The following is an 18,493-nucleotide window of genomic DNA, read 5'->3' as shown; positions in this document are numbered from 1 at the left end:
TGACTAGAGGTATAAATTTGTATTCTAACACATGCAACACAAGTTTTCATGTTTGTGATGTTGTTTGGAATACTTACAGAATTCAATAAAATAATAAATAACAAAACAAACAGAATAATGAATAATTTTATTAATTTTATTGTAAAAATGCTCTCTTTGAGGTCGTCTTTTGTTGGTGGAACTATTTGAAATAGAAACTTCTGTACGTCATACGAAAATTCAAATTTCCGGAAGCTACAGGATATTCTAAAGATATCTGTTACACCTCTAAAGTATCAGGATGGTGTTAGGGCAGCTGTTATCATTAAAAAGAGAGTGAATAAAATATAATTTTCTTAAACTTAAAATAAAAGACTTATACATTATTTTTATGAGATTTAAAAACAATAGTGTATAATGCTTTTTCTAGTTTTAGATTAAGCTAAAGCAATAATCTTCTGTGATGTTTGTAATTTTAATAAATAGTTAAAAAAACCAACTGAAATGTAAATCTGATTTATTGTAAAGTGGAAATTTAAAAAAAATAACCTTTTGTCTTTATAAAAATGCTCCGTCATTGATGTTTAAATAATAATTAATTTTGTAAACAAATATATTGAAATAAAAAGATGTACTGCATGAAACAAAATTATTTTTTAAAATTTATTTTAATTGTTAATAAATATTCTTTTATATCGAAATATTTGTTTGTCACGATTAGTAATTATAAGCTTTATTGATGAATAATTGTTTGAATTTAGTTTCTATGAGGAAGTTCATAATACATGTTAAAAGCATAAACTGAAAAATGTCAAGTTCGAAAAGAAAATGTGACTGTCAAAACTGGATTTACTATAAATATGGAGAATCTACATATCATTAATGGCTTATGAGTGCGAGATGGAGAAACCAAATGCATGCTTTGCTATGATAATGAAGCTTTTCTAACGGTATAAGTCAAAATGCTTAACGCATAGTACTAAGTGTTTGCTCCATGAGAATATTTTACTGTTATATTGAGGGAACTGTAATCTTTAGAAAATAATTGACAATAATATTAAGATATTATTAGAAAGAAATTTATTAGATAGAAATTATTGTGAAATATTCCGTCAATATCAATATGCAATATTATCATGGGGTGGATATTTTAAGTTTACCAGAACGTCAATGTAATAATCCAAACAAATATTACCATGACATTCAGCTAATGCTTCAATTAGTCAGGAATGAAAAAGTTCATTATTTTAAATTTAATTGCTTATTTTGTACTACTTTGTTGACAACAAATATGTTTTCTGCGAAAGAGACTAAGAAATAAATTTTGTAGTTTTTAAGCAACGTTTTACTAACAGTAATACTTTCTGTATTTTATAGGAGCTATATTTAAATAATTTTAAAAAACTTTATTTTTACATAAACAATTTATTAAAATTTAAAACTAAACAGGGAGCGGGGTTTGGAAGGATAATTATTAAAATGTGTGATTGATTGTATGATTGTTGTGTGATTGGTTTGTATGATATGTGTTACTTGTAGGATAGTAACACCTTGTTTTCTGAAGAAACAGAGAGTCTATATCAATAGATTGACTTTCACTTCTTTGAATAATTTGCTAATTTTAGTGTTTAGTGTCCAATGTGTTGCATAAATACAATTTATTGTTTGCAACACAGTGGACACTTACAAGGCACCCCCTCAAAAGCATAAAAATTTATTTAATATTTTTGCGACTACTCAATTGAGTGTATCCTTCTAAAATATATTTAGAAGAAGGTAGAAAATAGTTATAAATTAGTTAAAAAGGTTACTAGTCTTCTTCTTTCAAAGCTGATAAAATAGCTTGGAATAAAAATAATTGTACGATTCATATTCAAATTTTTGAAAAAATTTGTCTTCGAAAAATACTGCAATAATTAAATATCAATATTATGAAAATTATAACTTTATTTTCATATTGGTCTCTGCAAATAGCATTTAGTAATAGTCTACCAAATTGCGTGAATTTGCAGGTGATAGCTGTGATATCAATACTCTTTATAGTGCTTTCAACGATTGCACTTACTCTCAACACCATTCCTAGTATGCAAGTAGATGAGAAGGGAAACCTTCAAGATAATCCACAACTCGCAATGGTGGAAGCTGTATGCATCACATGGTTCACTCTGGAGTATGTGTTGAGATTCAGCGCATCGCCGGATAAATGGAAATTCTTCAAAGGCGGACTGAATGTTATAGATCTACTAGCTATTATGCCTTACTTCGTATCCCTCTTCCTTGTGGAGACCAACAAAAACGCTACCGACCAGTTCCAAGATGTGCGCCGGGTCGTGCAGATCTTCCGGATTATGAGGATCCTGCGAATCCTGAAGCTGGCTCGTCATTCGACAGGACTGCAGAGTTTAGGTTTTACGCTCCGTAATTCATATAAGGAGTTAGGCCTACTCATGTTGTTCCTGGCGATGGGGGTGCTTATCTTCTCTAGCTTAGCGTATTTTGCTGAGAAAGATGAGCAAGGCACTAAATTCATAAGCATTCCGGAGACGTTCTGGTGGGCAGGTATCACCATGACGACCGTTGGGTATGGTGACATTTACCCAACAACTCCCCTTGGTAAAGTGATTGGCAGTGTGTGTTGCATTTGTGGTGTCCTGGTAATTGCGTTACCCATTCCTATTATCGTCAATAATTTTGCTGAATTCTACAAAAACCAGATGAGGAGAGAGAAAGCACTTAAGCGTCGCGAAGCACTCGAGAGGGCTAAAAGAGAGGGCAGCATCGTGTCCTTTCATCATATCAATCTGAGGGATGCGTTCGCAAAGAGCATGGACCTCATCGATGTGATAGTTGATACTGGTAAGATTTTGTACGAGTAATCCCTGCTTTGTTCTCAGGTGAATTGTGAGAACTAAACCACTATAACAATTGTGGTTTTTCGTTTATCTGTTTTCTGGCTAACAGTATTTTAAAATATCTGTCTTTCTTTCAGTTTCTTCTACGCCTGAGTGCAGGTTAAGAAGCTGGCCTATCTCAATCTAGTATTTAGCAAAATATTCAGTAATAATTGTTTTATGACAAACAGAAAACAGAGTTTTAAGACATTTATCAATGCCATACAAGAACACTTGTAGGATAAACATATCACAATGCTGTTAACTTAATACATAATTTTTTCAGAAATTTGTTTTTACTGTTGGGATACTTAACCAAAAGTATTTCAGAACAAATTGGTTAGAAGTGTATTGGAACGTTTGTTTTCTTTACATTAGAATAAATTTAAAAGAATATTAAATTAATTAATTATTAATTGAATAATTAAAGAAATTTATGTAGCAATCACATAATTATTTCTCTCCCGTTTAATAACATGGATGTAGCTTATTCTGTAAAACGTACATTACCAATTTATAATCCAACTTTAAAACAATTTCATTAAATCTTTTAAAACATAATATAAAATCATCATATTGAAGATAGATAGATTAATTTATAATTAGTAGAATTTTAAACTTTCGATAATAGTAAAAGAATACCCTGTGTATGATCTTCGATCTGCAAGGTACCCAGTCTAATCTGCGTATACAAATATTTTTTTTATTCTTCCATATTGAATTGAGTTGAAAGTTCTTGAATGTATGCAGCTTGCGACTTAGTAGCGTGGTCTGTATAAACGCAGTAATATGTTTTATTAGGAGTAAAGTCGATGTTAACCAATGTTTATTTAACCTCTTATTCCACCTGTTTGTTTTAAGCTATAGATTGCTTTGTTCAACTTGGAGACTTTGTTGTATTCTTTGTGTTTTAGAGTAAATAGATGCAAATGTAGACGTGATGGATATTTCAATTGGCTTTAGCCAATTCATAATGGTCCAGATGTTGTTTTCTAAAATGCTCATGCTTTCATCTATGATGGCGTATTACCATTCTCCATTCTGTGGTCCCTCAATGTACAGCCTGATGTAATCAGTAAGTCAAAGGAATTAATGAATCTATCGTCAAAGTAGATAACTTTTTTCAAAATATATTGGCGATATCCCTTTGAATGTTTTGAAATGACGTACGTTGGGACGTTTTCCGTGAATAGCTTCAAAAGCAATTATTTCATCTATGAAGAGATGCAGAAATGCTTCGATTTCTTACAAAATTTAAATACACTTGATAACCTCGTCAGTCTGTTTTTTCGAATATAAATAGGATGTCCTTGAAATATCCTACTTCTGGGAATCCTAATAGTGATCCCTAGGACATTCACAGGATATCCTGTATATGTGGATGCTGTCAGGGTTACATCTATTGAGGTATTTTTAAATCAGTGTTTTTCAAAACACAGACAATTCTCATTATAGCTTACAAACATTAAGTCAATTTAACCTTTTCGTTTTTCTCGAGTATGTACAATCTGTTTAAAATTCTGAAATCTAAAATTTAGATTACATTATAGCTGTATCCGGAATTTCGAATTTTCCCAAGATGTCGATTTGGAATATCCTACACTCATGTATCAATAGTTATCTCAAGGATGCTCATAAGATATTCTAAACATCCAGATACCTTGATAGAATAAACTAACTCTCCCTTTTGAAAGTTGCAATTCGAACATTTATTTGGACGCTTTCGATTATTTTTAAGAAATAAATATTTACGATAAATACTCTAAATAGGCAATATGACGACAAAATTTGTGATCAAAATGACAACTTTCTATTTATGAACAAAAAACTTAAACTATTCAGGATTACAATTTCCGAGTATAAGAATCTGAATTGTTATGAACTAAAGCAGACTTCTGACAAATACATTTTTGAATATTCCGTAACAATTTCTAGTATAAAAATATGCCGCCCTCATAGTACATATTATATCCTAAATATTTCAGAAATATTTTAGTACAAAGTATCTGAAATGTTGGCACAATGAGTAAAATGTCGTTATCTCTCTATCTCTCTCAGAAGCATGAACTCTCTTCTGCCATTGCTCTAAATCATTCCTTTGGGCCGTAACCACCTGTAGGAAAAGATTCGGAAACTCTCGCTGTCAATCGTCACCATTTGTAACTCTTCATGCGCTATTCATTAATCTCACAATTACCGAATGATACTATGGGTGTTTCCGACGTTCACGCTGACAATGCTCTAAAAATGTCAAACGTGGTAGGTTGATGAGTAAATTGGTGAATTTTGATTGGCTAAAACTAAATTGACAGTTTTCGTGCTCGGTTTTCACGCTCAGTCATTTAAAACCAAGCATCAAATGATAGCATGAAAAAAACTGATAATTTAGATTCTAGCCAATAAAAATCCACAATTTCACTCATTTACCAACCACGTTTGCCATTTTCACAGAACTGATAGAGTAAACATCGGAAATACCATTGTGGGGGGAGAAAAAAGACACTATTTATTCGACTTCTTTAAAGATTTTGATAAAATTGACCATATTACTTTGAGTGCTATGCTCTCAGCTCTAGGTTTTGCTCAAGATATGCTCAGTTGGACCAGAAGTTATTAAATGTAGCATTTATGTAATTTATTTTCTTCTTTTCTATAATATTTCAATGTGGCTGCATAGTTTGGTTCTATTTGGGCAAACAGTTTACTTACTGTAACAACAATTATGTCTTCTTGCATTGAAATATTTCGAATATGTGAATAGGAAATTTCTAAAATATTCAGGATATATTATGTACTTTGTAGGCTTACTGGGTCTGAATTATTACAATTTGGGTTTGGACTAATTGTATACAAATTTTGGACTTTTTCAAAGTCATTTCGGATTTGTGTCTTTCTGTGCGGACTGAATTCGGACATTTTCGGATTAGTTTCGAACTGTTGTTCATGAAATTCCCGTGTTAATTTGGACTAATCTATCCAAAATTAATCCGGAATTTTAAAGAGAACAGTTTCTTTATAACCTAGACCAAAATGCCTAATGCCTAGGAATTTCAGGTATGAAGACTAATATTATAAGATACCTTAATTCTGTTATCGATATAATTTATTTCTAATACAAAATTTTCCAGGAAATATTATTTGTTTCGTACTATTTAAATTACATTCATTTCTTAACAATTCAAGTCTAAATTGTTTTACTATAATTTACAATTTAGATAGAATGTTGTTATAATAATAAAGAAGTTTATAGATGAACTACCAAAAGAGTGAAAATTTGGAAGCCATGCCAACATTTTTAAATGGTTTAAAATTATATAATAAAATAAATATTTTCGATTTAAAAAATAAATAAATTAATTAATTCGATTAATATACTATTTGAAAAGATTTGCAAATTCATGAGTTTTCTAGATGTTGCAAATATTTTCTAAATTGATTTTTAATTTATTTTGTTTCTAGTAATCCTCATTTTACGTCTATTTGATAAAATTATTTATTAAGAACTGTTAAATTACTATTTTTCAGTGACACTTATTTTTTTCAAAAGAGTAGAATTACAAATGGAATACTTATATGTTTAAATAATTCTAAAGAACTATGTTGGTATGCTTCACAAAATTTTGACTCAGAAAAAAGTTAAGAAATTCATGTCAATTTTTAATTTACAGGGCATAACCTGTCTGGTGTCGATGGAAACAGTACGGAAGGAGAATCTGGTTGTGATAGAGGTCCATCTCAAACGGGTGCTGGTTGTTATAAAAACTACGAGCATTATGTTACCTTATCAAATAAACGGACTAGCAATTCTACCTGCTTTCCGACTCTGCCAAATGATTTTGGAACAACACCTGACAGTCCAAATAGGCGGCTACTTGATTTTGCTCAAAACATATCTACAAATCAGAGTGAGAATTTCTTCCATGATCAAGTGTCAGCACATCAGTTGAATCAAGGAATTGCTACACCTAGTGTAAGTTTTAGAATTTCTATCTCCTTTAGATTTTTCATTTAATAATGTTGAATTCAAACCTATAACTCTAACACTGTGCTTTATTAATATAAATAAAACTTTATATTTCCATTCTGGAAAATATCCGATAAAATTGATATTTTTGAATTAAGGACAAGTTTAAGTCATGGCCGTTATATACATATAGGCGATTCTATACATAGCATACAATTAAATGTCCCTCGTGTTTTTTAAGAAATCATTTGCAGAACTTTTAATGAATCGAACTGGAAAAACTAATTTCCATGCTGATAAATAAAAGCCTATTGATAATGCTTACTTCTTTACGTTAAATATAAATAAATAGGATAAATATCTCCCTTAGTGAGAGAGCTGATACCTCACAAAGGTATAGCAGACTTTTCTGGGGACTTTACACAACTGTTGAAGAAAATCTGCTGCCCTGCACGGAAGAGAAGCCTTCTAACATTTTTGTTCTTAATTCTTGATTGCTCTAGTATATATATTTTTATAAATTACCACAAAAATTTTCACAAATAACTACAATTTTCATAACTTATCTAAACAACTACTTTTTTACGCCAAAAATTGTCTACACTGTAATGTTGGGTTTATAATAATGGGATCGATTTCACAAAGCGACGAAAGATTTATTTAATTTTATCACTTCTTCTTTTACTATCTCTTTAATTCAAATGTTTTATCACTGAATTATTAATTTATGTACAAAACCAAAAGTTTGAACGGTATATTAACTTACTTACATCAAAGAAACCATATTCCCTACCATCCCAAATAAAAAAGTCTACAAAGTGTCTGCAAACTTTCTACGAACCTTAAAAGGTTTTCTGTCCCTCCAAAAAGTTATGCGGTTAAAAAGGTAAATAATTTTTGAAATAAAAGATTTTTATTTTTTTGGAACCACCAAACTTTCTGAAGATAAGAGTCCGCTAAAGGTCCGCAGATAGTTTGAAAACATCCGGTTGACTTTTTTACTGGAAATACTGAATGAGAAGGAAGAAGATCCTCATTCAATATTAATTTCCTTATTCATGCGGGAAACATTGTTTGCTTAATTGCATGTATTGTTTTGTGAATTCATTGTTAAATACACTTAATTGCCTACTCATTAAATTATCAGGTCATATGCAGTTTATAATATTGAAATTAATTGCTCTTTATTCGTTGAGAAAAATATTAAATATTTAAAGTAATAATTGCAAAATTCAAAATGTCGGAACTAATATGGCTGACGCTTTTTTAATAAGTCGACGATTTCACGGGCAATTGTTACTTGGTGTTTTTAAAGTCGCTGATTACAAATCTAATACTGTTTTGCGTTCTGCAAGGGTTGTTAACATAAACTTTACGACCGAATAGTTAAAAACCGTTTATACTAAACCTTCTATTCACCTACGGAAGGTAACCTTTAGGCTTCAAACTTTGCAGATGAATGGTTTCTTATTGTTGTTTGCGCGACGCTACCGTGCTTCTCTTGTTCTGCCTTATTTTCTCCGCGTCCTGGACAAAGTCTTCTTTGCTTACTCTGGGGCAGTTCTGAAGACTTTGCAACTTCCTAACCCTGTGGCGTTGTTAGTTTTCTCTTTCCAGTCAAACTTCTTTTTGCTTAAAAGCAGCATGGACTCTTCTTGCAATCTGCTATCTCGTGGTTGGATTCTCCACACTTAAAGCACACAGCTGACCTATTTACGTATTGACATTTTTTATCTATATGGCCGTAATTAAGGCATTTATGGCATCTCACGACCATAATTCTCATCCTAACTGGACAAGACACAAAGCCAACCCTTATGTGGTCGAGATTTTCCAGTTTATGTGCATCTTGCTGTGTGGCTACTACAATAGCAAGCTTCACACTTTGCTTATTAGGTTCTAAGACATTCACTTTTCTGCAACCTACTGGCATAGTCGAAACCCTATCCAGAGACTCCTGGATATCTGCTGATTCTGTAAAATAATCCATATCTCGGATCTCCAAAGTGTTGGTCGGTCTACAAACTGCACTTTACTTAGGTCACCAATCACCCTTGTCACCTTCCTGGTGAAGGAGAAATGCACCAAACACAGTTTAATTATATTTCAATGCCAAACCAGAAAAAAATCCTTTCAAGTTTTAAAAGTCTTTTTAAAGCGGAAGAATAGTACTTTCAGATGGTGTTTTGAACTACTAGAGAGAAACCAGTTTTTCAAAACTTCTATGTTAGAATATCGCAGGACTTTAACGTCATGAGGCAATTTTAAACTCAGTTCCGAATTTAGTACGTTAAAAACCTTCAGAGAATTTTTGTCCATTGTTTAATTCTGAGATTCGTCAAAATTTTGTCAGCATAAGGTAAATACCTTGTGTTTCTATTTGGGACTCTTAATTTGAAGGATTTAAATAATTGGAAACAACAATTGAGATGATATGAATTATTCTAATTTCCTATTTACCTTCTTTCCGAATCTTGTGAGTCTGACAAATCTTGTAGAAGGGCGATATGTCGATGAATCGAAGGGCACGTAGAATTATCGCGAAGAAGCAATTCATACTTGTTTTTACTAAAACAAGTGAAAGTCATTTATTAGAAGATTCTATCAATTTTTAGTGTAAAATTATGATTAGTGAACTTAAGGAAGGATCCTACTTTATACTGTCAGAAAAATCGAATAATTGTTTAAATCTTCAGTTAGTATATTTGAGAGTACATAATCTAAAGTAGGTCTCCTGAAAAAGTACTGAGGTCTTTATGGTGTCGGAATTGACAATTAAAGAAATAATGATGTCATTAATTTGGAACCTCAAAATATTCGAATTTTACAATCATTTCAAATAAACTCATGTAATATTCCAAGAAGTTATTTTTTTCCGTCTCAAAAAAACATTTTTCAATTAAGGTTTATATTCTGTATTTTAGAGTCTAGGTTTATTGGACAATCATACTGAATTCTGAACAGTTCTGAAACCATTGTAGTTTCGTTTACATCTTTGATAAAAAGTATAAGATTAATGAATCTACCAGAGAGGATTGGAAAAATGGACTAGCAACCATCCCAACAAATTGTGATGTCTGGTATGCAGATGAATCAAAAAGGGAAATTGAAGCCAGTGCAGGAGTCTATCATATAACATCTCAAATGGTCCACTCGTATAATTTAGGGTCCACTATTATGCCAAACGTTGCTATGTACTTTTCTGTTAGTGGTGCTACAACTGTCTGATACTCAGGTGATTTCACTTTCTAAACTGTAGGCTATCTGTACTAACGCTAAAGAACGTTCAGATTCCTCAAAACGGGGCATCAGAAGACCCTTACATGATCTCAGAGTTCACAAACCGTGGCTTCACATTAGAACCGTAAATAATATTTTTTCAGGAATTCTTAAACCCCGAACTTCTCTTAGTGTAGCAAGGCAGCAACCGGTAGATGCAAGTATAACCATTTGACTTGCTTTTAAAAACAGTGCATCTATAATAAGAAAAGTTGTCTGCAAAAATCAATTCGTAAGCAAGATTTTCGCAAAAAATTCGTATTTGCGACAGAGAAGGAGAGCCACTGTTGAAGGCAAAAGTTTTACGACAGTTCTGAAAATGAACCTTTATAAGAAGGGTTACTGGTTTTAGTGTGCTTGGTCTGACAGCAGATTGCTAGCGATGTTAGTTATAATGTTTTATTTGTCTCCTAAAAGCATCTGGATATTCAGGATGCCCTAAGGATATCCGGAAACTATTATATCCGTATGATGTCTCAGGGATTTCCTAAGATACCTTAAGGATATCCAAATTTCTGGATGTAACTAGGACGTCCGTAAGATATCTTTGAATATCCGTTGCTTTTAGGGTTTATTCATTTACTTTTTTCTTTTATATCAATCTTACATAATATTAAAGTGCGGAATCCAAGGCATTTATAATCAGATTTCCCAAAAATATCTATGCACAAAAAACATGCACTTGCTGGCTTGCATTTTAAATTATTTCACAATCAATTAGTTTGCATCATTATTATTTTCAATAAAGCGATGTTGACTCAATGCCTTTGAATGTTTAAAATGATTTTTAAAAGTCTTTTTATTAATCATTGTACTTGACAAGAATATTAAATACTAATTCTTAAAATTTACTGAAGAATTATTAAAAAACTCATCTGGTTGCTTTTGAGTTAAAATAAGTCGACTTTTAAAAAAAATTGGAGCACCTTTTGTCGCAAAGGAATTAGTATAAAAGGTTACTGTATTTTTCTCAAAAAAAAATTTTTTGTGGTTTAAAGTTCAAGATCGCCTAGTCAAATAATTAATTTTACTAATTTTATTTCTGACTAATAAATTCGAAATTGACAACTTACACCATTTTAAGGACTTTGCACTGAAATATTTCCATCAATCACTGAAATATTTAGTAGAAAAAATGTCTTCTTTATTAAACATATTACATTAGAAAGCACAATATCCTGTCACTTTTGCTTATTATTTATTATTCACGTTTAGGCATTTTTTAAAGATACTTCAAATTGTTTTTAAAAAATTAAGTCGTAGAAACTGTTGTAAATCATAAAAATGTATTATCAAAATTAGATTTAGTGGCTTTCACAATTCCCTAGTAACAAGTTTCAATCTTATCCACATAAGTAAAAAAATTAATATTTTTCTTTAAGTATATTTTTTACGTCTTCGATTAATCCTCGACATCAGAAACACCCGAATATGTGGAATTAATTTTAACAGATTTCAAGAGGGGGCACTTTTTACATACTTTTTCCCCTATACCCTTTTGAGGCTTGAAAAGATATAACTCATGAAGAAACAGGTGTATTAATAAGGTAACACCCTACAGCTGTGGAATATAATGATACATGACTTGCAAACTTATAGCGCATAAAAACTGTGTTGTAAGTGATAGTAAGCTATAATTTACTTTTTCACCGCTATTAATGTTATATCATTGTTAGATAAATACAGTATTGAAAAATCACTCTATTTAGAAAAATATTTGACCATGCTTAAGTTACAGGAATAGCAAAAGAAAAGATTGACGTGCGTTATTGGCAGAATGATGCAGAACTCTTAAATCTTTTCAAAAGCATCTTTCGCAGTCCTGTTGGGGAGAAATAAATTCAAGGGAAAGAGTACACAGCCACACAAAAAATGTGTCATATACCTGAATACTCTATTCTCATGTATTCTAGTGCTATGAATACGAATCCGAACTTCAAAAATCATATCGGATTTTTAGTGGTATACGAATCTTTTTAAAAAAGGAGAGATTTATATGACACTTCGGATTTATGTTCAGAGCACCTAAATACAGGGACAAAGGCTATTCCAGTTAAATGGGTATGACACTTTTTTGTGGGGCTGTGATATTTAAGAATGAAATATTAATTTGGTGAATATAATGAAAGCCGCAATGGTAGCGATAATAATGATTGTGATCGAGTAATAATTGAAATTGAAATATTAAGATTTAATAATTTGTCAGGTACCAAATCCATCTGAGGATTAATATAACTGACTAATTCGGCTGCAGCCGCAAAAGTAGGGACCCAAAAAGTTTGTAAGTTATAAAAGTTTAGTAATGATGTTGAGGAGATTGTAAAGGCCGAAAGGCATTCAATGAAATCATACTTTACTTTATAACTGACTTATTTTTGAGAAGAAGACCAAAAGATTACATATTTAAATATTTGGCTGAAAAAGACCTATACTGGTCATGAGAGGATATGACAAGAAGATATAAATTCTTATCAAATAGACCAACTAAAATGAAACAAGAAATAACATTTTAATACGTATTCAGTAAATTCAGTACAAATTTGATTACATCGTAGAACAAAAAAATCACTATTAATGGTGAATAATAAATCAGGGATTTTTCTTTGGATCAAATTTCCCAAGTAGGAGTTGGGGCTAAACTGAAATGCTTTACTAAATAAAATGACAATAATAAATCGAAATAGATGTTTCAAAAATAAAAAAGAAATTTATTATTCATTAAGTAAAAATGAATTAAGTTTACCTATAGTTCAATTTAATAAGTTATCAATTTAATTTTATAATAATTAAGCGTTAGGAATCTGAGGTCAGGTTACAGTCTGTATTTGCTATCTTCGGAGATGTAACAAAGAAAGAATTAGGATTAATATTGGTATATATTTAGCTAATGCTTTGATACATGATACATATGGACATATGGACAGTATTATCATAAACCACAACAATTTATTAAGAGTAATATGTATTTAACACAACCAAGTTATATTACATTTCTTTTAATTTCTTATGACCAGATTTTAAAATATAGATAGTCGCTAAATGAATTGATGGCTCAGTGTTCGTAAATAAAATAAACTGTTATTTTAGAAATTTTATTTTAAAAGCGTTATTTGTTTGCAGTTGTGCAATATCTTCTATTGCTGTGAAGAATGAGGTAACGTTAGTTCCTCGATGGTTAACACGTTACTCAAAATTCTAATAAGGAAATTAACCGTTCCTTATACGTTGAGTTCGTTCGTTGACAACAAGTAGTATGTGAATGTTCCCGAATCGTGTGGGAATACCCTATCTGATATTTATTGCAACGATTTAATTGGTTTCACTACACAAATTTTTGACGACTCTACTTGGTAGAAACGATTTTAGATTTTTACATTTACCCGAATTCAATTGCCCGTGGCGATCGTTTTAACCGCCCGAGTCTCGCAGAGGGTCAAGCTTTGCGATAACCTGTCTTCAGGAGTTAATTTTTGTAAAGAAGCAATTACATTGAGGCACATAAGTTTTGATATTTGAAATTGAGGTCTGGGTGTGAAAGTATTCAGTAGAGATGGTTAAAGATTATGTAATATGTTATCATATTGATCAATAATTAGACTGAAACTTGGAATAACGTTAATGCCATTGCACCATCTTTCTGTGCAACAATGCTTAGATCTTCATGAGTCTTTGATGCTAAAGACTTTTTTGCAAGCGCTTTCGTTTCTGTTTTATCAATAAAACCAATTCAGGGGGAATAAAACTTGGTTGGATTGACTGACTCGATGCGGGGAGGTATGATGTCGAGATAGAATGATGTGCACTGTCGATTATTGTCCGGTACCCACCCTTAGAATTCGACTGTCGATAAACAGGTAGTATAGGTAACTGCTTAAATGCTGTCCTTGCAATTTGCTCACCTGTTTAAAAACCGCGACATTCCTATCATAATATTATATTAGTTCGTGGCAAACATATGCATCATGTTAGACACAAACTAATAAAATTGTGATAGAAATGCCATGATTTTCAAAAAGGTGCCCGAGTCGAACTTTTAGACCTGCTTACCTCCTGGTAAGTATAATTTAACCCTAACCTGCACCTAACAAACCCTTGGTGTTTTTTTCCTCCTGCGTAAGTTCTATTTAACTCTGACAACTCCTTTTTAAGTCCTAATTGAACCTTAAACCCTGTATTGCTTCTACTACATTCTTACAATAGGAAATGTTACGCGCGGTACAAGATATTCAACTTATTATTGTTTTGCAAATTACAAAATTTTTTATTTTGAAAATTTCACGAAAGAATTCAATTATTTTCTAAAATTTTAATAAATCCTTCGAAAAAATTCAATAATTTTTATAAATAGTAAAATTCTTCGCAAGAATTCAATTAATTTTATAAATAGTAAAATTCTTTGCAGGAATTCAATTATTTTCAAAACAATTTTAATTGAATTCCTTAGATGAATTCAAATATTTTAAAATATTTTCATAAATTGCAATTATTTTCTTAAACTTTAATAAATTCTTCGAAATAATTCAACTATTTTTATAAATACTAAAACTCTTTGCAAGAATTAAATAATTATTAACCCAATTAAAATAAATTTAAACGAAAGAATTTAATTATTTTCAAAAATTCCCATAAAATTTAATTTCAACAAGAATTTAAAATTCTTGAAAAACAATTTAATTATTCTCAAAATATTTTAAAAAATTCTATATAAGAATTAAATTACTAGCTCAATACAATTTTTAAATATATTCGTCAAAAGAATTGAAATAATTCTATTATTTTCAAAAAATAATAAAATTCTTGTGATGAATTCAATTATTTTGAATATACTTAATAAAATTCTTTAAAGAAATTCAATTATTTTCGAAACAACTTTAATTGAATATATGAAAAAATTTCATGATTTTTAAATATTTCTATAAAATTCTTCATAACAATTTAATTATTTCTTAAAATTTTATTAAATTCTTCACAAGAAATGACTCATTTTCAATACAATTTTAATAAAATTCTTCTTCATAAAATTCAATTGGTTTCGAAATTTTTAATTAAAATTATTAGAAAAACTCCATTAGTTTAAAAAAAAATTCAAAGAAATTTTTCAAAAAAAATTAATTAGTATTTTTAAAAATATTAATAAAATTCTTTGCGAGAATTTAGTTATTTTTCTAAATAAAGAAATTCTTTGAAGGAATTCTATTATTATCAAATTTTTTGATAAAATTCTTTTCAACAATTAGAAGATTTTCAATACATTAATTTTAAAATTGAAAATATTTGAAAAGAAAAATAAAAAAAAAATTAAGAAACCAAAATGTAAACAACAATTAACTTCAAACTGCGAATAGGTTACCGAAACATGTACTTTTTTATTATTAATTTATAAATATTATTTTTAACTGAAATGTTTTGACATTTTTTTTAAATAATAAAAATATTAATTTATGAATGTTGAAAGGTTATTATTATTAAACAATTAATTTATTTGCTGTAGTGTATTTGTGTATTAGTGTAAATTAATGCTTCATTGAATCACTCAACAAGTCACTGAAAATAAAGCGTCTGTGTTCAGTTAGGTTCCGTAGCATAGTGGTTAGGGCGTTAGTTTCGTTGTCCGTAGTTCGTAGGTCGTAGGTTCAAGTCTCGCGTGCGTTAGATTTTATTTATTTCGTAGGTTTGCGTTTATTCCGATTTTTCTGTATTATATAGGTATAAGTATGCAATTTAATGATTATATACACCGTCAAATAATTTAATTAACAAATATTAAATTAAAAAAGTTTTTTTATATATAAATGGATATGTATTAATCCCCACATATATACTAACATTATTTATGAATTCGCTATTGGTCACGATTAAATTAAAAAAAAAGTAAAAATCATTAAATAATAATGCCATTTATTAATAATTAAAGTTATTATAAAAATTAGTTAAAAATGATCTCAAATATGCTATGAGCAGTTTTTCCAGGGTTTTGGGAGAGGGCAGAATTTTGTAAGTAAGGGTCAAGCAGTATTTAATAAGGTTCTAGGAACACCTGCTTTCCCCCTTTTACCTTTTTACCTTTTTGTCGCTAACCAGATTACTAGTATTCTTGTAAGAAATTGATTACCAGGTCCAAAATCTTAACGATGATTTCTAGGCTTGAGCTAAAGAGTCTCTTGTTTAACAATAACCCAAAGATCGACGACAAGCATTTTCGGACAATAGAAATTTAATCAAATCTTCTCATGTACAGTATAATCTGAATTAAAGGTAACAAAGATATGGATACTACAAATTTATATAGTTGTTAAAAAGATATTCTAATAATTTCCAAGGTGCGATTCGTAGATGATAAATTGTAATAAATTGATTGGATTTTTATTCTTGATAAAAGGAAATTAATAGATGACATTTGCTCCAATGTCACAAGAAACAAACAAATTAACAAAATGAATTCTCAATTAGTAAATTATTGATTATCTATTCTTGAAAAATTCGTCTCACCTCTTTATTAGTTAATAAACTTAACTAATAAATTAAAAAATTTTAAATACAAAATCAATTATTACAGTTAAAATTCTTCTGAGTAGCAAAAATTTTGCAATGTCACATGGTGAAGTAATAAAAAAGCTCCCTGACTTAAATATAGATAAATTTTGCTGTAATCACAATATAGTCAATGATTCGATTCATTATTGACAACCACTGATAAACCAATAATGAATTTGAATCAATGATAACGACATGATCATCTTAATATTTCATTTTACTTGCACTATTAATGATTAACAATAATGAAACAAAAAGAATCATTCGGTTCCAATGGTACAAATAGTAGATTTCATATTTGATCTAATAAAACATTAATTAATCTTTAATAGAAAAAAATTGGATGTCTTTTTTCAAATTAAAAAATTAGAATTTCCTAAAAATAAAGAATATAAATAATTAAAGTTCACAAGAAAAGAAACTACTGACGCACATCTGTAAACTACAGCTTGAATATCTTACCTTACAGGGAAGGCTATCCAAACAATACAGGAAACTCTAATGGTCACTTTTATAAGGAATTAAAAGTCTCGAAATAAAATAGAAAAAATGGATTTTTGCAGAACGCATGTCACATACACATACACTCACACGAAGAAACTTATTTGTGGCTTGGGGCGATATTATTTTCTGTTATCTTTCTGGAACCCTTTGGGTAAGAGACATTTTAAAATGCATATCTCTTAAATTATAGAAGTTTTAATTACACCTTTAAAATTATGTTAACAATTATTAGCTTCAATTATAAGAAGTCAGAAATCTTATCCCAAAATAGAAATAAATAGTAAATGAAGAACTTTTAATAGAATTATTTATTCATTAAAGAGTAATTATAACTTAAAATGGTCTAATCAAAAATAAGCTTTTAAATGTTGATGAATATAATGACACAGAAAAGAATATAATATTTTAATATTTAATTTTTCATGTAGTTATCAATAGGTATTTCCAAATGAAGCATATTCTTTTTTAAATAGTTTCCTTGTGGGCATAAGAAGTTAGATTGTTTTAAAAACGACCATAGGATATCTTATACCGTCTATGCCCATTTACCCACTGGGTTTTATCACGATTCATAATTAAATTTACTTTATTACTTATTTTTTAGTTGACAACATGATTTCAAAGCATTATTATATTAAGTTTAATTTAATCAAATGTTTTGTTATTAAAACGTCAATTATTAATTAAAGAAGCATGATGTTAATAAATAAAAAGTAAAAAATAATTACTCTAAATATTATTATGTCAAATTACTCAAAAATTGAAACTTGTTACTCAAGGGTTCTTGGGGTCGCTGCTTATGCAGCTAAAATTTAATTTTTAAAATTCAAATTCTAGTATTGTCATTAAAAATTATAAAAAACAACAATTGTAGAGGAGAGTGGGGAGTTGTGCAACACCTTACTATTTGTCAAATAGCAATTATTGCAATAGGTTTCAACTATTGTTAACTTCGTTTTTTGTTAGAATCTAACTTTTGTACTAGTACTCGTCACACCAACAAGCATTTATAGTGCTTTTCGAGATAGTCAGTTAACCCATTAACGCCCACCAGGACGCAAAATGTACCATGATTTCACGACTCTTATTTTGCATGAAATAATTAGTTAAAAATTTTAGGAAATACCATTTCCGACGTAAAATTTATCGCTCTTTCGGAATATAAAGCTAAAATTTGTTTATAATTATCTCAAAAAAATTTATAACAATTTCATTGCAAAAAACACACTTTTTTATAAAACAAATTTTTTCAATTATTATTTTTACATGGAAAACTAAAGAATATAGTCTCAGCTATAAAAATCCATAATTACTTTTTTTAAATTCAAGATGGCGGATATGA

At 29.7% G+C, this 18,493-nt stretch overlaps 1 protein-coding gene across 4 annotated transcripts in view; it reads left to right on the top strand.

The window, feature by feature from the left end:
- Positions 1-18,493, top strand: part of LOC122512040 (potassium voltage-gated channel protein Shab) — a 77,367-nt gene that overhangs the window by 31,341 nt on the left and 27,533 nt on the right. For all 4 annotated transcript variants that reach the window (XM_043627655.1, XM_043627656.1, XM_043627654.1 and 1 more), the window contains 2 exons: positions 1,992-2,835; positions 6,539-6,840. In XM_043627655.1, coding sequence (XP_043483590.1) covers positions 1,992-2,835; positions 6,539-6,840 — 1,146 coding nt within the window. The remainder of the gene's footprint in view (positions 1-1,991; positions 2,836-6,538; positions 6,841-18,493) is intronic.

Source organism: Leptopilina heterotoma, unplaced genomic scaffold (genome assembly GCF_015476425.1).
Source record: "Leptopilina heterotoma isolate Lh14 unplaced genomic scaffold, ASM1547642v1 Lhet_92, whole genome shotgun sequence".
In the NCBI taxonomy this organism is placed as follows: domain Eukaryota; kingdom Metazoa; phylum Arthropoda; class Insecta; order Hymenoptera; family Figitidae; genus Leptopilina; species Leptopilina heterotoma.
Note: the sequence above shows the minus strand (reverse complement) of the source record. Positions and strands in the feature narration are given on the sequence as shown.